The 15939-nt window shown below is 49.4% G+C and overlaps 8 protein-coding genes across 8 annotated transcripts; 3 read left to right on the top strand and 5 right to left on the bottom strand.

The window, feature by feature from the left end:
* Window positions 1-1021: 1021 nt before the first annotated feature.
* BC939DRAFT_240852 (uncharacterized protein) lies at window positions 1022-1724 on the bottom strand. Its single transcript, XM_051550933.1, has one exon. The coding sequence runs from the start codon at window positions 1576-1578 to the stop codon at window positions 1126-1128; it is 453 nt and encodes a 150-aa protein (XP_051409920.1). The 5' UTR covers window positions 1579-1724; the 3' UTR covers window positions 1022-1125.
* Window positions 1725-1739: 15 nt separating this feature from the next.
* Window positions 1740-3797, bottom strand: BC939DRAFT_458486 (Inosine/uridine-preferring nucleoside hydrolase domain-containing protein). Its single transcript, XM_051556608.1, has 4 exons — window positions 3015-3797; window positions 2519-2900; window positions 2306-2430; window positions 1740-2214 (listed from the first exon to the last, which is right to left on the bottom strand). The coding sequence occupies exons 1-4, from the start codon at window positions 3382-3384 to the stop codon at window positions 1784-1786; spliced, it is 1308 nt and encodes a 435-aa protein (XP_051409919.1). The 5' UTR covers window positions 3385-3797; the 3' UTR covers window positions 1740-1783.
* A 75-nt stretch (window positions 3798-3872) lies between these two features.
* On the top strand, window positions 3873-4876 carry BC939DRAFT_458481 (copper transport protein). The gene is made up of 5 exons (XM_051556607.1): window positions 3873-3954; window positions 4052-4127; window positions 4238-4305; window positions 4399-4618; window positions 4718-4876. Exons 1-4 carry the CDS (start codon window positions 3949-3951, stop codon window positions 4456-4458), a joined length of 210 nt encoding a protein of 69 aa, XP_051409918.1. The 5' UTR covers window positions 3873-3948; the 3' UTR covers window positions 4459-4618; window positions 4718-4876.
* Window positions 4877-5863: 987 nt separating this feature from the next.
* BC939DRAFT_458479 (major facilitator superfamily domain-containing protein) lies at window positions 5864-7712 on the top strand. The gene has a single exon (XM_051556606.1). The coding sequence runs from the start codon at window positions 6000-6002 to the stop codon at window positions 7635-7637; it is 1638 nt and encodes a 545-aa protein (XP_051409917.1). The 5' UTR covers window positions 5864-5999; the 3' UTR covers window positions 7638-7712.
* An 8-nt stretch (window positions 7713-7720) lies between these two features.
* BC939DRAFT_494794 (Endoribonuclease YbeY) lies at window positions 7721-8468 on the bottom strand (the record flags this gene model as incomplete). Its single annotated transcript, XM_051559614.1, has 3 exons — window positions 7721-7862; window positions 7968-8168; window positions 8262-8468. 3 exons carry the CDS (start codon window positions 8466-8468, stop codon window positions 7767-7769), a joined length of 504 nt encoding a protein of 167 aa, XP_051409916.1. The 3' UTR covers window positions 7721-7766.
* Window positions 8469-10002: 1534 nt separating this feature from the next.
* On the bottom strand, window positions 10003-12135 carry BC939DRAFT_458472 (kinase-like domain-containing protein). Its single transcript, XM_051556605.1, has 8 exons — window positions 11987-12135; window positions 11737-11870; window positions 11460-11639; window positions 11230-11348; window positions 10952-11138; window positions 10713-10862; window positions 10456-10616; window positions 10003-10311 (listed from the first exon to the last, which is right to left on the bottom strand). The coding sequence occupies exons 1-7, from the start codon at window positions 12090-12092 to the stop codon at window positions 10491-10493; spliced, it is 1002 nt and encodes a 333-aa protein (XP_051409915.1). The 5' UTR covers window positions 12093-12135; the 3' UTR covers window positions 10003-10311; window positions 10456-10490.
* A 96-nt stretch (window positions 12136-12231) lies between these two features.
* BC939DRAFT_487501 (uncharacterized protein) lies at window positions 12232-14185 on the top strand. Its single transcript, XM_051559353.1, has 3 exons — window positions 12232-13085; window positions 13179-13289; window positions 13384-14185. The coding sequence occupies exons 1-3, from the start codon at window positions 12307-12309 to the stop codon at window positions 14108-14110; spliced, it is 1617 nt and encodes a 538-aa protein (XP_051409914.1). The 5' UTR covers window positions 12232-12306; the 3' UTR covers window positions 14111-14185.
* BC939DRAFT_458470 (uncharacterized protein) lies at window positions 14186-15784 on the bottom strand. The gene has a single exon (XM_051556604.1). The coding sequence runs from the start codon at window positions 15748-15750 to the stop codon at window positions 14251-14253; it is 1500 nt and encodes a 499-aa protein (XP_051409913.1). The 5' UTR covers window positions 15751-15784; the 3' UTR covers window positions 14186-14250.
* Window positions 15785-15939: the final 155 nt, after the last annotated feature.

Raw genomic sequence — 15939 nt, 5'->3', positions numbered from 1 at the left:
ATCATTTGGCGATTATCGAGCTCCTGCTTGGCCTCCAAAAGCTCGCCGACCTTTCCAGAAACAGCCTTTGGCAGATGGTCGACATACTGAGGCTTGATAATAGCCCTCAAATTGTCCTCCAGAATCTTGGTAAAGTAGTTCTGAAGTTCTGATCCACGGAAGTGCTTCAAAATATCCTGCCAGTCTGGAGCATCGTCGAAGCGACCCAAGTTGGGCTTGAGCTTTCCTGCAAGAATCTTGAGGGCGGTACTCTTGCCGATACCGTTAGTACCGACCAAACCAAGAACCTGGCCGGGTCTGGGGACTGGGAGACGATGCAACTTGAACGAGTTGGCAGAGTAACGGTGGGTAACTTCCTTCTCCAAATTGGTGGGCAAGTTGATAATATGGATGGCGCCGAAGGGGCAACGCTTCACGCAGATACCGCAACCAATACACAGGTCCTCTGAGATGAAGGCGATCTTGGAGTTGGGTGTGACCTCAATACACATCTTGCCTATGATTCCAGAATTCAAAACGGTTGGTGAATCCAGTTAGCATCCCAGAGCTTGCTTTCCATCGTTTGAACGAGTGAGCGAGCAAGTGAGTGAATGCAAGTCTGAAGGAGGTCGAGTGAAGCTGCGGCAGTATCTGACAGGCTGGAAATCAAAGCTGCTGCGGGCTTGCCTTGCTCGGACGGGGTGGAGACAGCAGAACGCCTATGACGCCATGATCCAAACAAGATCCTTACCCATCTTTACTACAGGACAGGACTTTTTGCATTCCTGTCTACACTTCTTTGGCTTGCACTTGTCATTGTTGACAATGGCCACACGGGTAAGTTCGTCCGACATTCTAATATAGAGATCGAGGGATAGAGGAAAAGCCGAAGGTGGGTTAAAAGATCGAAGGTAAAGAGGTTTTTCTTGTGTGGCCAACTATGAAAATAACATTGTGCACGTGATACATGGCACCTTCCCTGATTTGGTGTGTAGGCCCCGAGCAGCACTATTTTCCAGCAGCGAATGCTCCGACCAAGCACCTACAATGGCTGAAGGCGGGAACAAACAGCAAGGGGAAACCCTCGCCCCAAAAGGGACATACCGCTCATACAGCCTTCTGGGACTCATGCCCACGACGAAGAAGCTATGAGATGAACAATGCCGACGGGTCCACTGACAACATCGGCAATACCAACGCCTCTGAGCAACAGGAATAGACCCAGGAGGTGCTCCACGCCCCTGCGCAGACGGAAGATGAAGCAAACCACCCGTCCTTCCTCAGGAGATCATCACCATGGGAGATGACAAGTTCATCGATGGGGACCTTATCCCCGCTGACAAGACCGCCAGCAGAAGTCATAGAGAAAAAATCAACGAGCTCAAATTCGTGATTTAGGACCAGGTTTCTATTATCGGAGAGCCGCGTATCTGCAAGCGCCAACTCGGCGATGAAATCGTCACCTACCTGGCCATCCGTATCTGTGAGGAGATGAGTAAGATTCGTATGCCCGGATACGTTTACGAGGATAATTCCTTGTCGGAACCTCCCAAAATCCCCTTTGAAGACTTGAAGGTCACCAAATTGGAACAGCGCCATGGGGTGAAGTTGAGCACATACGCCTGTAGCCTCGTCAAACTGGCCGTGAACAGGACCGACTGTCGGCCAGAGTCTTCTTCACGTCCGCGGAGCCAGTCAACAAATTTCAGGAGAGTAATGTTGACGGCCAAAAAATAAAAATAAAAAAAGATCCATAGACAGATGATAGGAGGTGTTGCGCCATGAACACCGCATTGGTCTTTATTTAAACATCTTTGGCATGTTCATTGTAGTTTGTAACGCCCCAAATATCGTACAGCATGGAAGCGAGGTAGCGCTCGGGATCTGCCTTAAGGACGACCTGAGTGCGTGAGTGCGAACCAGGTGCAGGCTTGGTGCTCTTGATTCTTCGATCCACAACCAACATTCCTCGAGTCAATCTGCCTTCTGTCTCAATGCGGATGTCATGCTCCTCCACATGCCAGTCCACCTGAGTTATATCGGCCTCGTGCTCCAAATCAATGAAGAACCCAATGCAGAGAGGATCATGCAAGTTCATGGCCGTATAATGCAATTTGGTGACCAACAGATCAAACAGGTAGCCGAGGAGGAGTGTAGAGAATTTTGACAACGGCGTCCCCAGAGGAGTGACATATTCCTTGAGAGTCTTAGACTCTAGCGACACCTGATGGGTGACTATGTGACAAGGCGTTCGAGGTGAGGATACGAGCTGGTTAATCGTGATTGTGGAAACAGAGTAAGTGCCTTATAAATGCACTCCACTTACCATCGGTGGGCAGCATGTATAGTTTGATCGCCTTTGCAGGATCCTCGTTAATGGTCGCCTGCAGAATCGAATGGACTGAGTGTGGACAAGCATGGAAGTTGAACTCTGCCACAGGGGTAACATTGCTATCAAATATGATGAAAAATCGGTTAAACAAGTGTTTTGGGACGGGACATGCCGAAAGCCAAGTGGTTGTCATCATCAGACACATACCCAGCCATATTGAGGCAGCCTCCCATGCAAATGACCTGCTTGACCCGCGCGAACGTAGCCGGGTCCTTTTCGTATGCCAGCGACAAGTTGGTCATGGGCCCCAGTGCAATGATCGTCACGGTATTGAGCTCCGCTTCCGCCAGCTGAGTCAGAATCTCGTCGTGTGCCGGCTTCCTGGACAACGTAAACAGCTTCTCGGATGGCAAATCACCCGCAGCTTTGTCCAGCTCCTTGCCCACTCCTTCAGGATCCAATAGACCAAGAATTTCAGCCCAGTCGGAAGGAGCGAGATCAGGATCGCTCAAGTGCAGTCGACCAAGACCATCCGGGCCATGGAAGTCTTCTCCGTATGCTGGCTCGACAACGAGGGGGGCATCAGCTCCTAGAATGCCCATGCGGACCCATCATTGTTATTAATTCAGTTGCGTTGGGCCATGTACAGCAAAAAGCACAAGCACACGGTACTTTGTGAACCAATTCTGGTCCATGCTCGTACCGACAGCGATGACGGGCTTCTTGGTTCTGATATGTTCCAGGCGGTCGCGGTTGGGGCCAGCAGGGATGGTGGCAAGATGCTCGGAACTGACCTCCTTTCCGAGGACGTGGAGGATGGTGAACAGATTCTTTGTCACGTTGTCCCTGTTTGTGTTGCCATAGCACAGGGTGATCGCCTTGACATCGACCTTGGGTGAGCCCATGGCATGCAGAATGGCCAGGGTGTCATCAATGCCGGGATCGCAATCGATGATGCAAGGACTTGATTTGGTCATTGTAAGCACTGGTTGTTGTGGGTTGGAGGAGTGGGTATGTGGTTTGCGGTTGGCCGTAGAGTGAAAGAACAAAGAAGGAGGGTGGGCGACAAGCATCAAAGGAGGTACAAATACCCGCAAGGCACGACCAGACGGTCCCGCCCCAACGTGGGAACAAACGCATAAAGGATGAGGACGTCTTTGAATGGGTGGGGCCTACAGCGCAAAAAATGTGGGGTAAGGTAAAGTTCAGGCGATGGCGACCCTTCTCTTCCCCTGTGCATGATGATGCCAACTCAGTAACGAATGTGGACTAGAAACCCGCCCAGCACGGCCACTGAGCAGGAGCACGCCTCTTGTGTAGGGCAGGCAACCCAAGCACGCACTTGCGCCCTGTTCTTGCATCACCGTGCTTGGCCAGCATGCTGATGTGTCAGCCTGACAAAGGAGGACTCGAACATGGGGGACATCCTCCACAGCCAGTGCGGGCTTTTGAAAACGAAATGTATTTTTGCACCATTGTTCATTTGCAAAATGGCTCACCTAGTGGCCCAGGGCGACAGAACATATAAAAGGAGGGGGCGAAGGCCCTTGCTTCATTTCTCATCTCCTCATCTCTTTCCACATCCACCGCTCGTCAGATATCACTCGACTCCACACAACTCTTTCCCCCACAATAAGATGACTGTATGATTCCGTTTGGCTTGCAATGTCACCCACTCCACCCTCTTGTACTCGCTGCACCAACTTACCCCACTCGCTCTTTCTCTCTCTTGTTCACTAGCAATACAAATACGACGTTACCATGACTTGTGGCGGCTGCTCTGGCGCTGTTACGAGAGTTCTCTCCAAGCTCCAAGGTAATAATTGGGATGTTTATGCTTGCGGAGAATGCGGTCAAGTGTGCTATGTGCGCTTTTATTATTGACACTTCCGCTAAACCACCGACACCCTTGTTTGATACGAATAGGCGTAGACAAATTCGATGTGTCCCTCGAGACCCAGAAGGTCACTGTCGAGTCTTCAACTCTCACTCAGGCAAGTTGACATGACCATGCTGCGCAACCTTTCATTCACTTTCCTTGGTGCTCACACTCTAACGGATTTTTGGATCTCTTTTATATTTATTAGGATGAAATCCTGGCTGTTATCCAGAAGACTGGCAAGGCTGCTAAGGTTGCTGATCAATAGCTGAGCATCCCTTTAGATGCAAGGGACAATGCATGTCCTCGGCGGAATATATTCTCCGGCGCGGTCTCTGCTATCTTTGGACCCCTTACTCTCCTCCTCGCCATTATTACTTTTTGTTGACCACGTCCATATCGATCAAGAGTTCAATAAATATCAGGGTCTATATTCGAATACAAGGCTTTACAGGTTTAGTGTAAAGGGACGCGTAGGAACACATGATGGATTGAGTATATGTGATGCCTATAATGCAGATTTATACCATTGTTACACATGTCGCATGGCGTTGACGCATGGCCACATGGCGAAAAGGAGACAAAGGTGCACAAGATTTACAAGAAGCCGAAAATGGAAGCTGTGGGGCATGAGCTTTTGTCGACTGATGGGAGGAGGCGGGCGCAGCACCAAGGATAAAAAGAGGAGAGAGAGAGAGAGAGAGAGAGAGAAAGGAGAAGGGAGAAAGGGCCCGGAGATTATTATTTTCGCCCCCAAGACATCGGTAAGGCCGTCCGACTGCGCACGGTCCATCTGCGCGCAGCTGTACCTGAGTGTCTGGGGGGACAACGTTTACCGAAATTCTTACCAACGTCACCTTAGGGCGAATTGGTGCTAGCGCTGAACAAGATCAACATTTCCCTGGCGCTTACCTCACCTGAGCGTCCTCAAATGCCTCTCTTAACAATGCACTCCTCTTTTTCTTTTTTCCTACTCTTCCAGATGTACTCCAACAAAGGGAAACATCCTCCCGATAGAAAACCACCATCGGCACTATATCCGGCTAGGCGTCTGCAATGTCCCGGACGGACAGACAACCCAGCACTCAAACAAGAAATTCTGGGTCCCATCATCATCCTAGCCATCGCCGCAACAGCTAATCCTGTACAATCCCTTTCCGAGCCATAGTCTTCGTTACGGGATGATCATCATCATACATCTATACATTTTCCGATGCTCCACATGTTTGCTCCTGTTGCCCGTCGCCACCTACAGCGAAAAGGCAAGGGTGCAATGGCACGATCTTCAGATCGATCGGTTCCCATTCTCATGGGAGGGATGGCTTTTTTTGTCAACCTTATTGGGAACTAATAGTGAGGGTAGGCTGCGCACCACTTGACAGGGATGGCACAACTGGCTGTGCGGCCGAAAGTACAGCAGCAAAAAAAAAAAAAAAAAAAAAAAAAAAAAAAAAAATATGCACACAGCGGCAAAGGCGAAAGATGTGGACGCAGAATGGACTAGCTAGACAATTCAATTGTCCGACCAACCAAAAAAGAACAAAAAAAACTCAGATCCTTACCCGACAGCGAGAGCCCCTTGTAAGCATTACGAGTGGAACATTCAGCCCCGGCACCTTAAACTCTACATGAAAGAAAACATATAAAAACCGGTGCCTGTTGTGGTCCCACTTTTCCGTTGTCCACATACACTCACGCTATCACTCCATCCCAGCTCTGACGCACCCCGTTATGGATAGCACTCTCCACATCCATCCTACTATCAAATACCACTAAGACACTTTAAATAATCCTTTCTGGATATACCACATGCAGCCAGTTGCCTCCAATGACCACGCCGTAAATCTTTCCGCAAGTGCCCCTTGCGACGCAGATCGTGCACTCCTTCCTACCACTCCACAGACTACCCTGACCTCCTCCAACGACGCTGATGCCGGTACCGCCGTCACTGCCACAGCAGACGTCGATGTGGACTCCTTGAACTCACTCGAGAAGGGCGGGTCCCCGGTCCGGTCCGGTCTTCCATCCAGTGAATCATTACATGATGCCACCGTGCCCTCCACCATCAAGAAGCCCTTCCTCTACTGGCTGCGCACATCCAAGCACTTCATCACTATCACCATTCTCCTGGCGCTCTTCACCGACATGGTCACTTACGGTATTATCATTCCCATCATGCCCTCGATCATCGCTGACATGCATGGCGACTCCACCTTGACCGGCGTCCTCGTCGCCGTCTATGCCGCCGGTATCATGTCCGCCTCTCCGATCTTTGGTGTCCTCTCCGATAAGATGGCCTCTCGTCGCCTCCCCATGATGATAGGCCTCTCTGGCATGTTGATCGCTACCATCATCTTTATGTTCGCCAAGGTCTACTGGCTCCTCGTCATCGCCCGTTTCTTCCAGGGCGTCTCTGGTGGTGCTGTCTGGACACTCGGCCTTGCCCTCATGACCGACTCTTTCCCCGCCAACGAGATGGGTGTTCAGATGGGCAAGTCGCTCATCGGCCACACCATGGGTCTTCTGGGCGGCCCTCCCATCGGCGGCCTCCTCCACGATGCCTTTGGTGCCCGCGCTCCGTTCTATTTCTGCATCGCCTTTGCAGCCCTTGTCATCTTCCTGCTCTCTATCCTGATCGAGGTCCGTGCGGACGAAGTCCTCGAGATCCGTCGCTACGAATGCGAGATCCGCGAACGTGACATTGCCAACGGAATCCCAGTTGAGGAGGCCCGTCATACCTCGCTCTGGAAACTAATCACGACCAAGCGTATGATCGCCGCCGTTGCTGTCACTACCCTCGAGGCCTTTGATCTCTCCTCACTCGAGCCCACGCTGCCATACTATCTCCGAGATCGCTTCAGTATGACTGAGGGTCAGATCGGTCTTGTCTTTATCGCGTTCACGATGCCGACCATTTGTTCTCCCTTGGCTGGTTGGTTCTCGGACCGATACGGCGCCAAGTACCTATGTTCCTCTGCAGTTTTCATCTGTGGCTGTTTCATGCTCATCCTCAGCATCGAGGGCAAACCCCTTTGGGCGATCATCCTCACCCTGATTGGTATCGGTCTTTCGACATCCAGTTTCATTGCCCCGATTTTGGGCGAAATCTCTGCGGTGGTACGACATACGGGCGACAAGGCTGCTTTTGCAAGAGCGTTTGCCATCTTCAACATTGCCTTCAGCTTTGGAATGCTGATTGGACCGATCTTGGCAGGAGTTATCTACCAGCGACATGGCTTCCGCTGGAACTGTATTACAACAGCCTGTGTCCTGTTCTCTTTTGTGCCCATGATGCTCCTTTGGATGGGTGATCGCAATGCCAAGATGGAGGACGTGGCGATGTATGAGCGCGAGATGGAGGAGCACAAGAGGATGCTACAGGAAATTGAGATCATTAAGGCCGAGAAGAAGGCTGCCGAGGAGCTGAACGCCAACACTCTTGTTTAGAACCTTTGATTGTTTGATTGCAAACGCAAGCGACTCTGATTCTCTAATTGTTACAGCAGGACGTTTTGAATAAAGGTACAGACGTTTTTAATGTACACAGGATGAAGTTGCTAGCAATGGCGTGTTTCTCTACGATGGTGGATTTGTGGGTGGAGGTTCTTGTGCCTCAAGCATGGCCTGCCATTCTTTCATTTTATTCAGGATCTTGGTTTCTTTCCGCTTCATCTATCAGGAATAAATAGCAACGGTGTCAATTGCAGATCAAGAGGATTGACCGATCCTTTAGAACATCATAGGTCGGCCACCGAGATGAACAGCAGGTAGGCATACCACTGAAAAGTCCTTGTCGTCTTGATGGTCATACCCAAGTAAATGACAAATGCCATGGGCGTAAAGTACTGGCAGCCTTTCATGAATGTCGACCTTGTGCTCCTTGCACCATTTGTTGACATAGCGCATCGAGATAAAGAGATCGCCCAAGTTCTTATCGTCCTCTGAGCGCGGGGTCGGCAAGACACCCGGGCGCACAGCCTAAACATGTCAGACGTACATAAGTAATCTCGAATTAATCGAATATTGATTCGAGCGCTCCTCTGGAGTGCGTGTCTGTGAATCCTATATTACCTCCGCGAAAGGAAAGGACAGGATGTCCGTGGACCTGTCCTTGCCCCGGTACTGAGCGTTCAATTGTCGCACCGCTTTATCTCCCGTAAGGCAGACCCCGATATCCCAATCACGATATCCGGCCGCGGTGAGCAGCAGCTGGATCTGCTTTTTCACGGTACGATTTGGCAGTTTGAGAATCGCTTGTGTGTTCTTGAGCAGGATCATGAAGAATGAAAAAAAAAAAAAAAAAAAAAAAAAAAAAAAAAAAAACGCTGCATCATGTTCGAATCGATCGCACAGGTAGTAGCAAGTGAAATTGTGTCTGCCAATCAAAATTCGTCCATTGATTTGGCCTCGGCCGAGTTCCAGGTCGGAAAAAAAAACTATTGCAGGAATCGTTTAAAAGAACGCGATGAACAGCATCTACTCTTTTAAAGAGTTACTCGCGTTAAACGATGCAACGTCAATGGGTGATGTTAATAAACCGCAGCTGTTTTGGCATGAGGACGCATCGTTGCTATAGTGTGTGGGGCCTCAAAGATTTGGGTTGCTCGCACTAAGCCCATGTAAAACTTGGTTTATTCGGTCAATGAAACCAGCCACACCGCCTCAGAAAGTCGGGGTCTCTAAGGCCACAGTCTGCTTTGGCATCTGGGACCTGAAGCATATCCTTTATGGCAGCCTGGAGGATAACGTCCCTCCATTTCTTTGCAGATAAATCAACCTATTTTTTGGGCTTCATCATTGAGCTGGATGACAAGGATCAAAAACGGAGCCGGTCCTGAAGGAGGAGTCCACAAAGCCGACCAAGCCGAGCTCTTTATCCAATATACAGGGGGATAAGTATCCATACAAAAGTGTCGTTGGCTCTAACACGCACTACTTTGCTATTAGCAAAGAGGACACCTCAAGGTCTGTTTTGTAGAAATACCTCCATCACAGTCTTTAACTGGAATTGAAACGACTCTTACTGCTCCTGCAACTTCCTCGGATCTAAATCTCGTCTTGAACTCCTTTTCACTCCTCTCTAGTCGCTGCTCGATCTCGTCTTTCCTCTGCCATGCCGTCTTGGCTGCCTGCATCGCCGATGCATTGGGGCACAAAGCAGGATGAGTAGACCTGAATGTTTAATGTAGCTACAGTTCGGCCTCGTGGATGCCGGGCACCTTATACTCTGTAAAGAGTCGTTTTCAAGGAATAGGCTTCTTGACGCAATATAGTCCTTCCTCGCTACCCACTTGTTCGCTGATTTACTATGGACCTATACAAATGCCCGTACCCATTGGGCCCATATTCACACAGCCATACTAGTTGCCGGCGGCGATGACAACGCGACTCAAATGCACACTGTTCTGCTGTGATACCCTTCTGACTGGCGAAACTGCTTCGCCCATTCGGATTTGGTTGGATGTGTTTCAGTGGTACAGTGTGCGACTGAAAACAATTTAGCAGTGATATGACTAGCATCAAGATCCACTTTGAATCGGTTGCCTCAAGAACCATCTCCGCTCTCTTGACACAAAGAGCCGGATGTCGCCTCCAATATCGCTGCTTTCTCAAACGCACTCTCATATTCGAAGCCCTCTTGTCAATCTAACATGAGTACCTAGGTCAATTTCTCATTGCTGGTTTTGTCAGCCTGTAGATTATCTTACCATTTTATAACGACGGCTACGCCTCTCGGTTTTGCTGTTGTTGATATAGCTGGACCAGAAAAAAGCTGTCGCCGTGCCTCTTTTACGACTACCATGTATCTTACTCGGTCGACCACTGAGATGACGCTTATCCTCCAAGGAGCATGTATTTTGAATACAACATCATCTGCAGATTTGAATGTAGTTTCTGTCTTCGCCATTTCCTCCATGGAAATACCTTGTCGAGGCCTTCACACTGTCCCTTCAGCACCACGCATATCTCCTTGAGCCGTACAAGGCACGTTTTACTTCGCCACATATCTAAATTACCAAAGTACGCTCGCTCATATTTAATTTTGAAAGTTACGACAGAGCTCTAAAGTCTAGGACGCGTGCAATCTTCCTGCTATCCTCTGAATGTAAATCATAGGCCTCTGTTTGGGTATTTTGTTTCAGAGAATGGTTTTCGTTCGTCCCGAATAAAACAAAAAAAGGCAGATGGTGTAGTAGTAATACTCAAGTGTCAGAATCACAAACAATAAAACAAGCAGTAGCGCAAACGTTAAACAGGGGCATACTTTCGTCCTTTTCATGGATCATCATCTATTTTTCTTCACGCACCGAGGGCTGCAGCTTTACGCTTTTGCTTCGCAACTTCTGGAGTATCACGGACATGTTTCGGCAAGTTCTCCAGCGGGGTTGGCCTTGGCTTGTTGTAGAAGTACGGGTGGAGCAAGGCCTGGCAGAGAGTGATGAAATTAAATGGCGCGTAAATACGCAGATAACAACAGCACTGCCTGATGCACTTAGTTCAAGGAGATTGCAAAGCGCCTACCTCGCGAGCAGATATCCGGCGGTTGGGGTCATAGATCAGCATGCTCTCTAACAGTTCCAAGGTATCAGCCCCAGCAGCAGTGAATAGCAGCCTGAGAGGTGTCCTTGGGTACTGCTTGAACTGCACATAATTCGATAATGAGCTGATGCCCTACGAGTTCAGCGTATGAAATATGGCGTCAGTTGTAGGCATCTCTTCCGATTTCATCAATTGATGGATCCTTGAAAATCTCCACGTACGGGCCATTCTGCTTCTGTGGGTGTTCCCAGAGCTCTAAACATGGTATCTAGCTGATCCATATCGGTATTGCCAGGCAAGTACGGGTTACGAAGCAAGAGCTCAGCAAAAATACATCCAATGGCCCAAATGTCGATTCCGTATCCGTATTCTCTGGCTCCGAACAACAACTCTGGTGCCCGGTACCATCTATTATGAACACGATGAGGGAAATGCTGGAGATGAGCGATTTAAATCCTGAGGTGCCCTTGAATTCATTTCGATACTCGTGTGCAGGTACCTTGTAACGACCTGTGCTGTCATTAGTCGATTGCGATCTCCAAAGTCCCTTGCAAGACCGAAATCGGCAAGTTTGAGCTGTCCATCTCGGCCGAGAAGCAAGTTGTTTGGCTTCATATCCTGAATGATATTATCCATGCAACAAAATGACAGTATGTCAGCGCTCTGCGAGTTGGATGCCGATCCTCATAATGCATTGATATGTTGCAGGGCACAAGCACGAGTTCACACCCTATGAAGGATCCAGTTCCTGTGGCAATGATCGAGTCCTCGCAGTGTCATTAGCATCCAGTGCTTGACATCCCCAGGCATAAACACGATGCTCTTGTCCTTGATGATCATTTCTAGGTCTGACTCCAGGTATTCGAGAACGAGGTTGAGGTTTGTCTTATGGAAATACACTTCCATAAGCTATTGTTTCCAGAAGCAATCGAGCCTTTTATTGTCAGTGAAATGTCCTTAAACGTTGTCGCAATCCCGTTTGCAGCTAAGCAAAGGATGTACTTGCCTCGATCACGTTGGGGTGTCGCAGCTCCTGCAAAGTTTTGACTTCGCGGATAGCACTCATATCCAAGCCATCCTTAAACTGTCCAATCTTGATCTTCTTGATAGCAACCGTCTTTTTTGTCGACAGTTGCGTCCCTATGGAGGCCAGTTGAATTTCACGCATGGCGTGAGTAGAAGGGCGCACCTCCTTACAGTACCATTATTGTACTCGAGCAACCTGATGCCTGATGTGTTGTCCTTGGTAGCCATACCGAGATATACGACGGCATAGGCACCCTCTCCGACCTTCCTGTCCTTCTTGTAGTCATTGTAGACAGCGGTATTGTGCTGTTCTGCGTGGTTCCTGATGGATGTCATGTCGATGGGTCTTGTTTCTCAATGTCTGCGATGGAGAGGTTCTTGCCACCACTTTTTAATGGTCACCAAGGAGGGGAACATAAGCCTCCAAACTCAATTGAAAAAAAAAAAATGTTCCAAGGGCACGGTGCTTAAAGACCTTTCCATTCGTTTCTCTCCCTCTCTCTCTCGCCATCACACTTTCCCCATAAAATACTCCTCTTTTCAAGTCGATATGAGCAACGAAGGCGAATGGACCACGGTCACGTCGAAGCATTCGACCAGCCATAAACTGCAGCGGCCTCTCACGACCACATCCTCCGCGAATGCGACCTCGACTTCTTCGTCCAAGACCGACTCTCGCACTTCCGCCGACAAGTCCGCAGGAACGAATAAGTCTGGAAACCACAATCATCATCATCACCACACCAAGAAGCCAGCAAAGAAAGACGCCGCCGGCACTGCATCCACTCAAAAGGACAGCGGCACAACCACGACCACTTCAACTAAATATTTCACCAAACAAACGAATCGATCCCGCTCGAGCTCCTTCTCTAGCGACTCAGACTCGTCCCAATCCGATGACGATCCTTCCTCTGCCTCAGGACCCAGCCGTCCTCCATATCACGCCGTTATTATGATCCATTGCCCCTTCAGCACCTGTGATCTGACCGACCCTCTCACGGACTCGACCTCGTTGGTAGCCCATCTGAAGGAAGCTCATCAGATTGCATTCAAGAATATCCACCACATGTTCATCCTTCTGGATCGGTATCTGAGCCATTGGGCCGAAGAGATTGAGGCCAAGGGAATTGAGAAGGTGGCGGTCAAGGAGAACGAGAGCGATGAGTATTACACAATTGATCCGACAGTCTCAACAGCAGACCGGACCCTGCGTGACGAGATTCAGAGGGAAAAATTGAACGAGATTTTAAAAATACAGGAGAAGGAGCGTAACGAGGACGCGAAGCTGAAGCGCAAGTGTCTTTTCTGCAAGAATATCTGCGAGAACCGGTACGTTGCCCAATGTGTCTGCCTTTTTGATTGCATTTGCAGTACGAAAAGTGGGATAGGTGATCTAAATTGTTTCTGCTGCTCTGGCTTAAGAACTATTTTATTCAAGCACATGTTCGCAGAGCACAACTTCAACATCGGTCTGCCCGACAATCTTGTCAACGTTAACGAGTTCCTCGATATGTTGGAAGCCAAATTGACCAGGTAGGCAGGCAGACATTCGTTCTTAACAAATGAATGTGGTACAGACTTTCCAATCAGAAAAGCTGACCTTTGCACACGGTCTATCGATTGCTAGCCTCCAATGCCTTTACTGCGAAAAGACCTTCACCTCACCAGCAGTCCTCCGCAAACACATGCGCAAGAAGAAACACTTCAAAATCAGTGCTCGCAACCGCCTCTACGACCAGTTCTACGTAATCAACTACCTGGAACCTGGCAAGAACTGGGAAAATTTTGAGCACGATCGATACGACTCTGATGATGACCGTCGGGATGACTCCTGGGCAGATTGGGACGATGCACTGGAGGAGGAAAAGACCAAGTGTCTCTTCGAGGAGATCTACTTCAATTCGGCTCAATCAGCGCGCGACCATATGAAGGAGGCTCATGGATTCGATCTGGATGGCGAGAGACACAGGCTCGGACTTAACTTTTATCAGACCATTTCGCTCATCAATTATATCCGACGACAGACCATGCTGGGTGTTTGCTTCTCGTGTCTAGTCGAGAAGCCCGAGACTGGGGACAAAAAACCGATCGAGCAGAGCGAGGGACACGCAGAGGAGAACGAGGAAGAAGTGGAGGATTGGTTGGTTAAACATTTGAAGGAATCGGGCTGTGGGGCTAAGGTCCCAGCTATGGATATGGATTTCTGGAAGGACGCACAGTTCCTGTTGCCAATGCTCGAGAACGATCCACTGTTGATGATCTTTGGTGAAGAGGACTCGGATGACGAACAGCAGGGCACTGAATTAGACAGATCGTCTCTGTCCGGGAGCGACAGCGACGCAGACGATATTTAAATTCTAGGCCGTACTTCTATTGCTTTTATATATCGTATAGAATAATCATTCTTTCAATTCGCACATGCTGAGTTATAGTCATCCTCAGTGGTATATTGAGTTTTATTGATAAAGTGGTTGTACATGAATCCTAGGGGCCTTTATTCCTTCTTGCTTCGCGAGTTTTGTCGCTTGGACTGGGTCTTTGGTTTGATTACTGGAGGTGGTGGCGGATCAGCGAGCGATTGGAGCACGAATGCAGATGACGCTTGTGCCAAACCATAGACAGCAACACCAATGATCGGGATGCTGCATCCAATATAGAACACGACTCCAAAGCCCAACAGGACGCTTTTTCGATAGTTGAACCACTTGCGCTTCTGATAATGACTCATTCCAATCCTGATAAAGTATGGGTCGAGCAGTTCACGAGTCAAGGCTCTGCATCCGAAGAAACCCTTGAGCAGATAGACCGAAACACTCCTTGGAAGCATAAACGAGGCCAATGCGAAGACCACCGCCAAAGGTTTTGAGCCGATCGCCTGGATAGTCGAGAGGAAGGAGGCTATCGGAAACGCGAATCGGCCCAGGACAGGAACCCAGGATAGTACCAAGAAGAGTAATGCCCACTTGAGACGTCTCCAAGTTCGACGCATGTATCGCCACATCTCTTGCCATTGTTGAACTTTGAGCGGATAAGCCAGGAGCGCGGGGGTGAAGGGTCCACGATGGTCCATGACATATATTGAGGGCGATGTTGAATCGACTGCAGTCGGGTTCCTGGCCTGCTCCTGTTTAGCGTGCTCGTGTTCCTGAAGCAGCAAATGATCCGAATACATCAATGAATCGACAAAGATATCATCCAAGGGCTGAGGATAGAGATATCGCATGAATAAGAGGCCAAGCAACGGGACCGAGCTCATCAGCTCATGGGCCTTGTTCGAAAAAACCTCGAGTCCCCGCTGCGAGTCCGACGTATCCGCGTCCGCTGCATAGCTGAAAACTCGTAGCAGACTGCCAATGGCCGCCATGGGTAAGAAGAACAGAACCTGGGTCACCAGATGGGCGACCAGAGTGAACAGCAGCAGCCGGAATAATGTCTTGTAAAGTCGTCCATTCTTGAAGTCGGGATTCGTTAGAGCGATGAAGCAGCCTTCTATTGCAAGACGCGCACCCTTGATGAACTCCTTAGGCTGGATAGGTGAGCGCAGTTTATAGGTCGTGGCGGTTTTAGTGCCGCTCAAATTGGTCGGCTCTGCTTGCGAGGATTGAACGCCTTGGATGTTTTGAGCCTGGACTTGAGTGTGGAATCCTCCGATCTGAAGGTCCTTGTCGTGTTCCTGGTACTCCAGCAGGGTACCGGGGCGTACTTTGGTTGGAACAGGTATAATCGGAGGTTCATCATCATCGACAGCTTCCAGGTCTGAGATATCGCCGAGATCGGGCTTGGCGCCGGCTCGCACGCGCGAGGGAGGTGGGTACTGTAGTGGATTGTAGTCGTCTGGCAGACAGACATGAGTCGAAGATGCATTCGACGAAGAACGTGAGACATGCGTTGACAATGGCGATCGAGGTGGGGTTGGCGTAGAGGGCAAGGGTGACTCTGCTGAGGCATGCCGCGAATAAGGCGGTGGTCGTTCTGGCGGCACTTGGTTCAGCATCCTTGTGGGTGGTTGTTAGTTTTGTGGAAAAGGTCAAGAAGTGTGGTGAAGAACAATGACATCAACTGGGTTTATATACTCCGTTTTTGCCAAGTCCTATAAATTAACTTGCCAAGCAGCAAGAGACACTTTACGAGGTTGACATGGCCCAGAGTTGGCATCCAAGACTACGGAAGGATCATTTTTGCT

Source organism: Gamsiella multidivaricata, assembly GCF_025024155.1.
Source record: "Gamsiella multidivaricata strain RSA 2152 chromosome Unknown BC939scaffold_54, whole genome shotgun sequence".
NCBI classification, from domain to species: Eukaryota; Fungi; Mortierellomycota; class Mortierellomycetes; order Mortierellales; family Mortierellaceae; genus Gamsiella; species Gamsiella multidivaricata.
The sequence above is the reverse complement of the archived record's forward strand: the minus strand, read 5'-3'. Positions and strand labels throughout refer to the sequence as shown.

Excerpts from the sequence above, each read along its gene's own strand:
- BC939DRAFT_458481 (XM_051556607.1), top strand. Across the intron at positions 4,128-4,237 it reads AGTTCTCTCCAAGCTCCAAG|GCGTAGACAAATTCGATGTG; the intron begins GTAATAATTGGG and ends TGATACGAATAG. Across the intron at positions 4,306-4,398 it reads AGTCTTCAACTCTCACTCAG|GATGAAATCCTGGCTGTTAT; the intron begins GCAAGTTGACAT and ends TATATTTATTAG.
- BC939DRAFT_458479 (XM_051556606.1), top strand. The coding sequence starts at position 6,000 with ATGCAGCCAGTTGCCTCCAATGACCACGCCGTAAATCTTTCCGCAAGT.
- BC939DRAFT_240852 (XM_051550933.1), bottom strand. The coding sequence starts at position 1,578 with ATGGCGCTGTTCCAATTTGGTGACCTTCAAGTCTTCAAAGGGGATTTT.
- BC939DRAFT_458472 (XM_051556605.1), bottom strand. The coding sequence starts at position 12,092 with ATGACATCCATCAGGAACCACGCAGAACAGCACAATACCGCTGTCTAC. Across the intron at positions 11,871-11,986 it reads CTATGCCGTCGTATATCTCG|GGACGCAACTGTCGACAAAA; the intron begins GTATGGCTACCA and ends TGGCCTCCATAG. Across the intron at positions 11,640-11,736 it reads GACACCCCAACGTGATCGAG|CTTATGGAAGTGTATTTCCA; the intron begins GCAAGTACATCC and ends TGGAAACAATAG.
- BC939DRAFT_487501 (XM_051559353.1), top strand. The coding sequence starts at position 12,307 with ATGAGCAACGAAGGCGAATGGACCACGGTCACGTCGAAGCATTCGACC. Across the intron at positions 13,086-13,178 it reads AAGAATATCTGCGAGAACCG|AACTATTTTATTCAAGCACA; the intron begins GTACGTTGCCCA and ends CTCTGGCTTAAG. Across the intron at positions 13,290-13,383 it reads TTGGAAGCCAAATTGACCAG|CCTCCAATGCCTTTACTGCG; the intron begins GTAGGCAGGCAG and ends ATCGATTGCTAG.
- BC939DRAFT_458470 (XM_051556604.1), bottom strand. The coding sequence starts at position 15,750 with ATGCTGAACCAAGTGCCGCCAGAACGACCACCGCCTTATTCGCGGCAT.
- BC939DRAFT_458486 (XM_051556608.1), bottom strand. The coding sequence starts at position 3,384 with ATGCTTGTCGCCCACCCTCCTTCTTTGTTCTTTCACTCTACGGCCAAC. Across the intron at positions 2,901-3,014 it reads GAAGCCCGTCATCGCTGTCG|GAGCTGATGCCCCCCTCGTT; the intron begins GTACGAGCATGG and ends TGGGCATTCTAG. Across the intron at positions 2,431-2,518 it reads GGCTGCCTCAATATGGCTGG|CAATGTTACCCCTGTGGCAG; the intron begins GTATGTGTCTGA and ends CATATTTGATAG.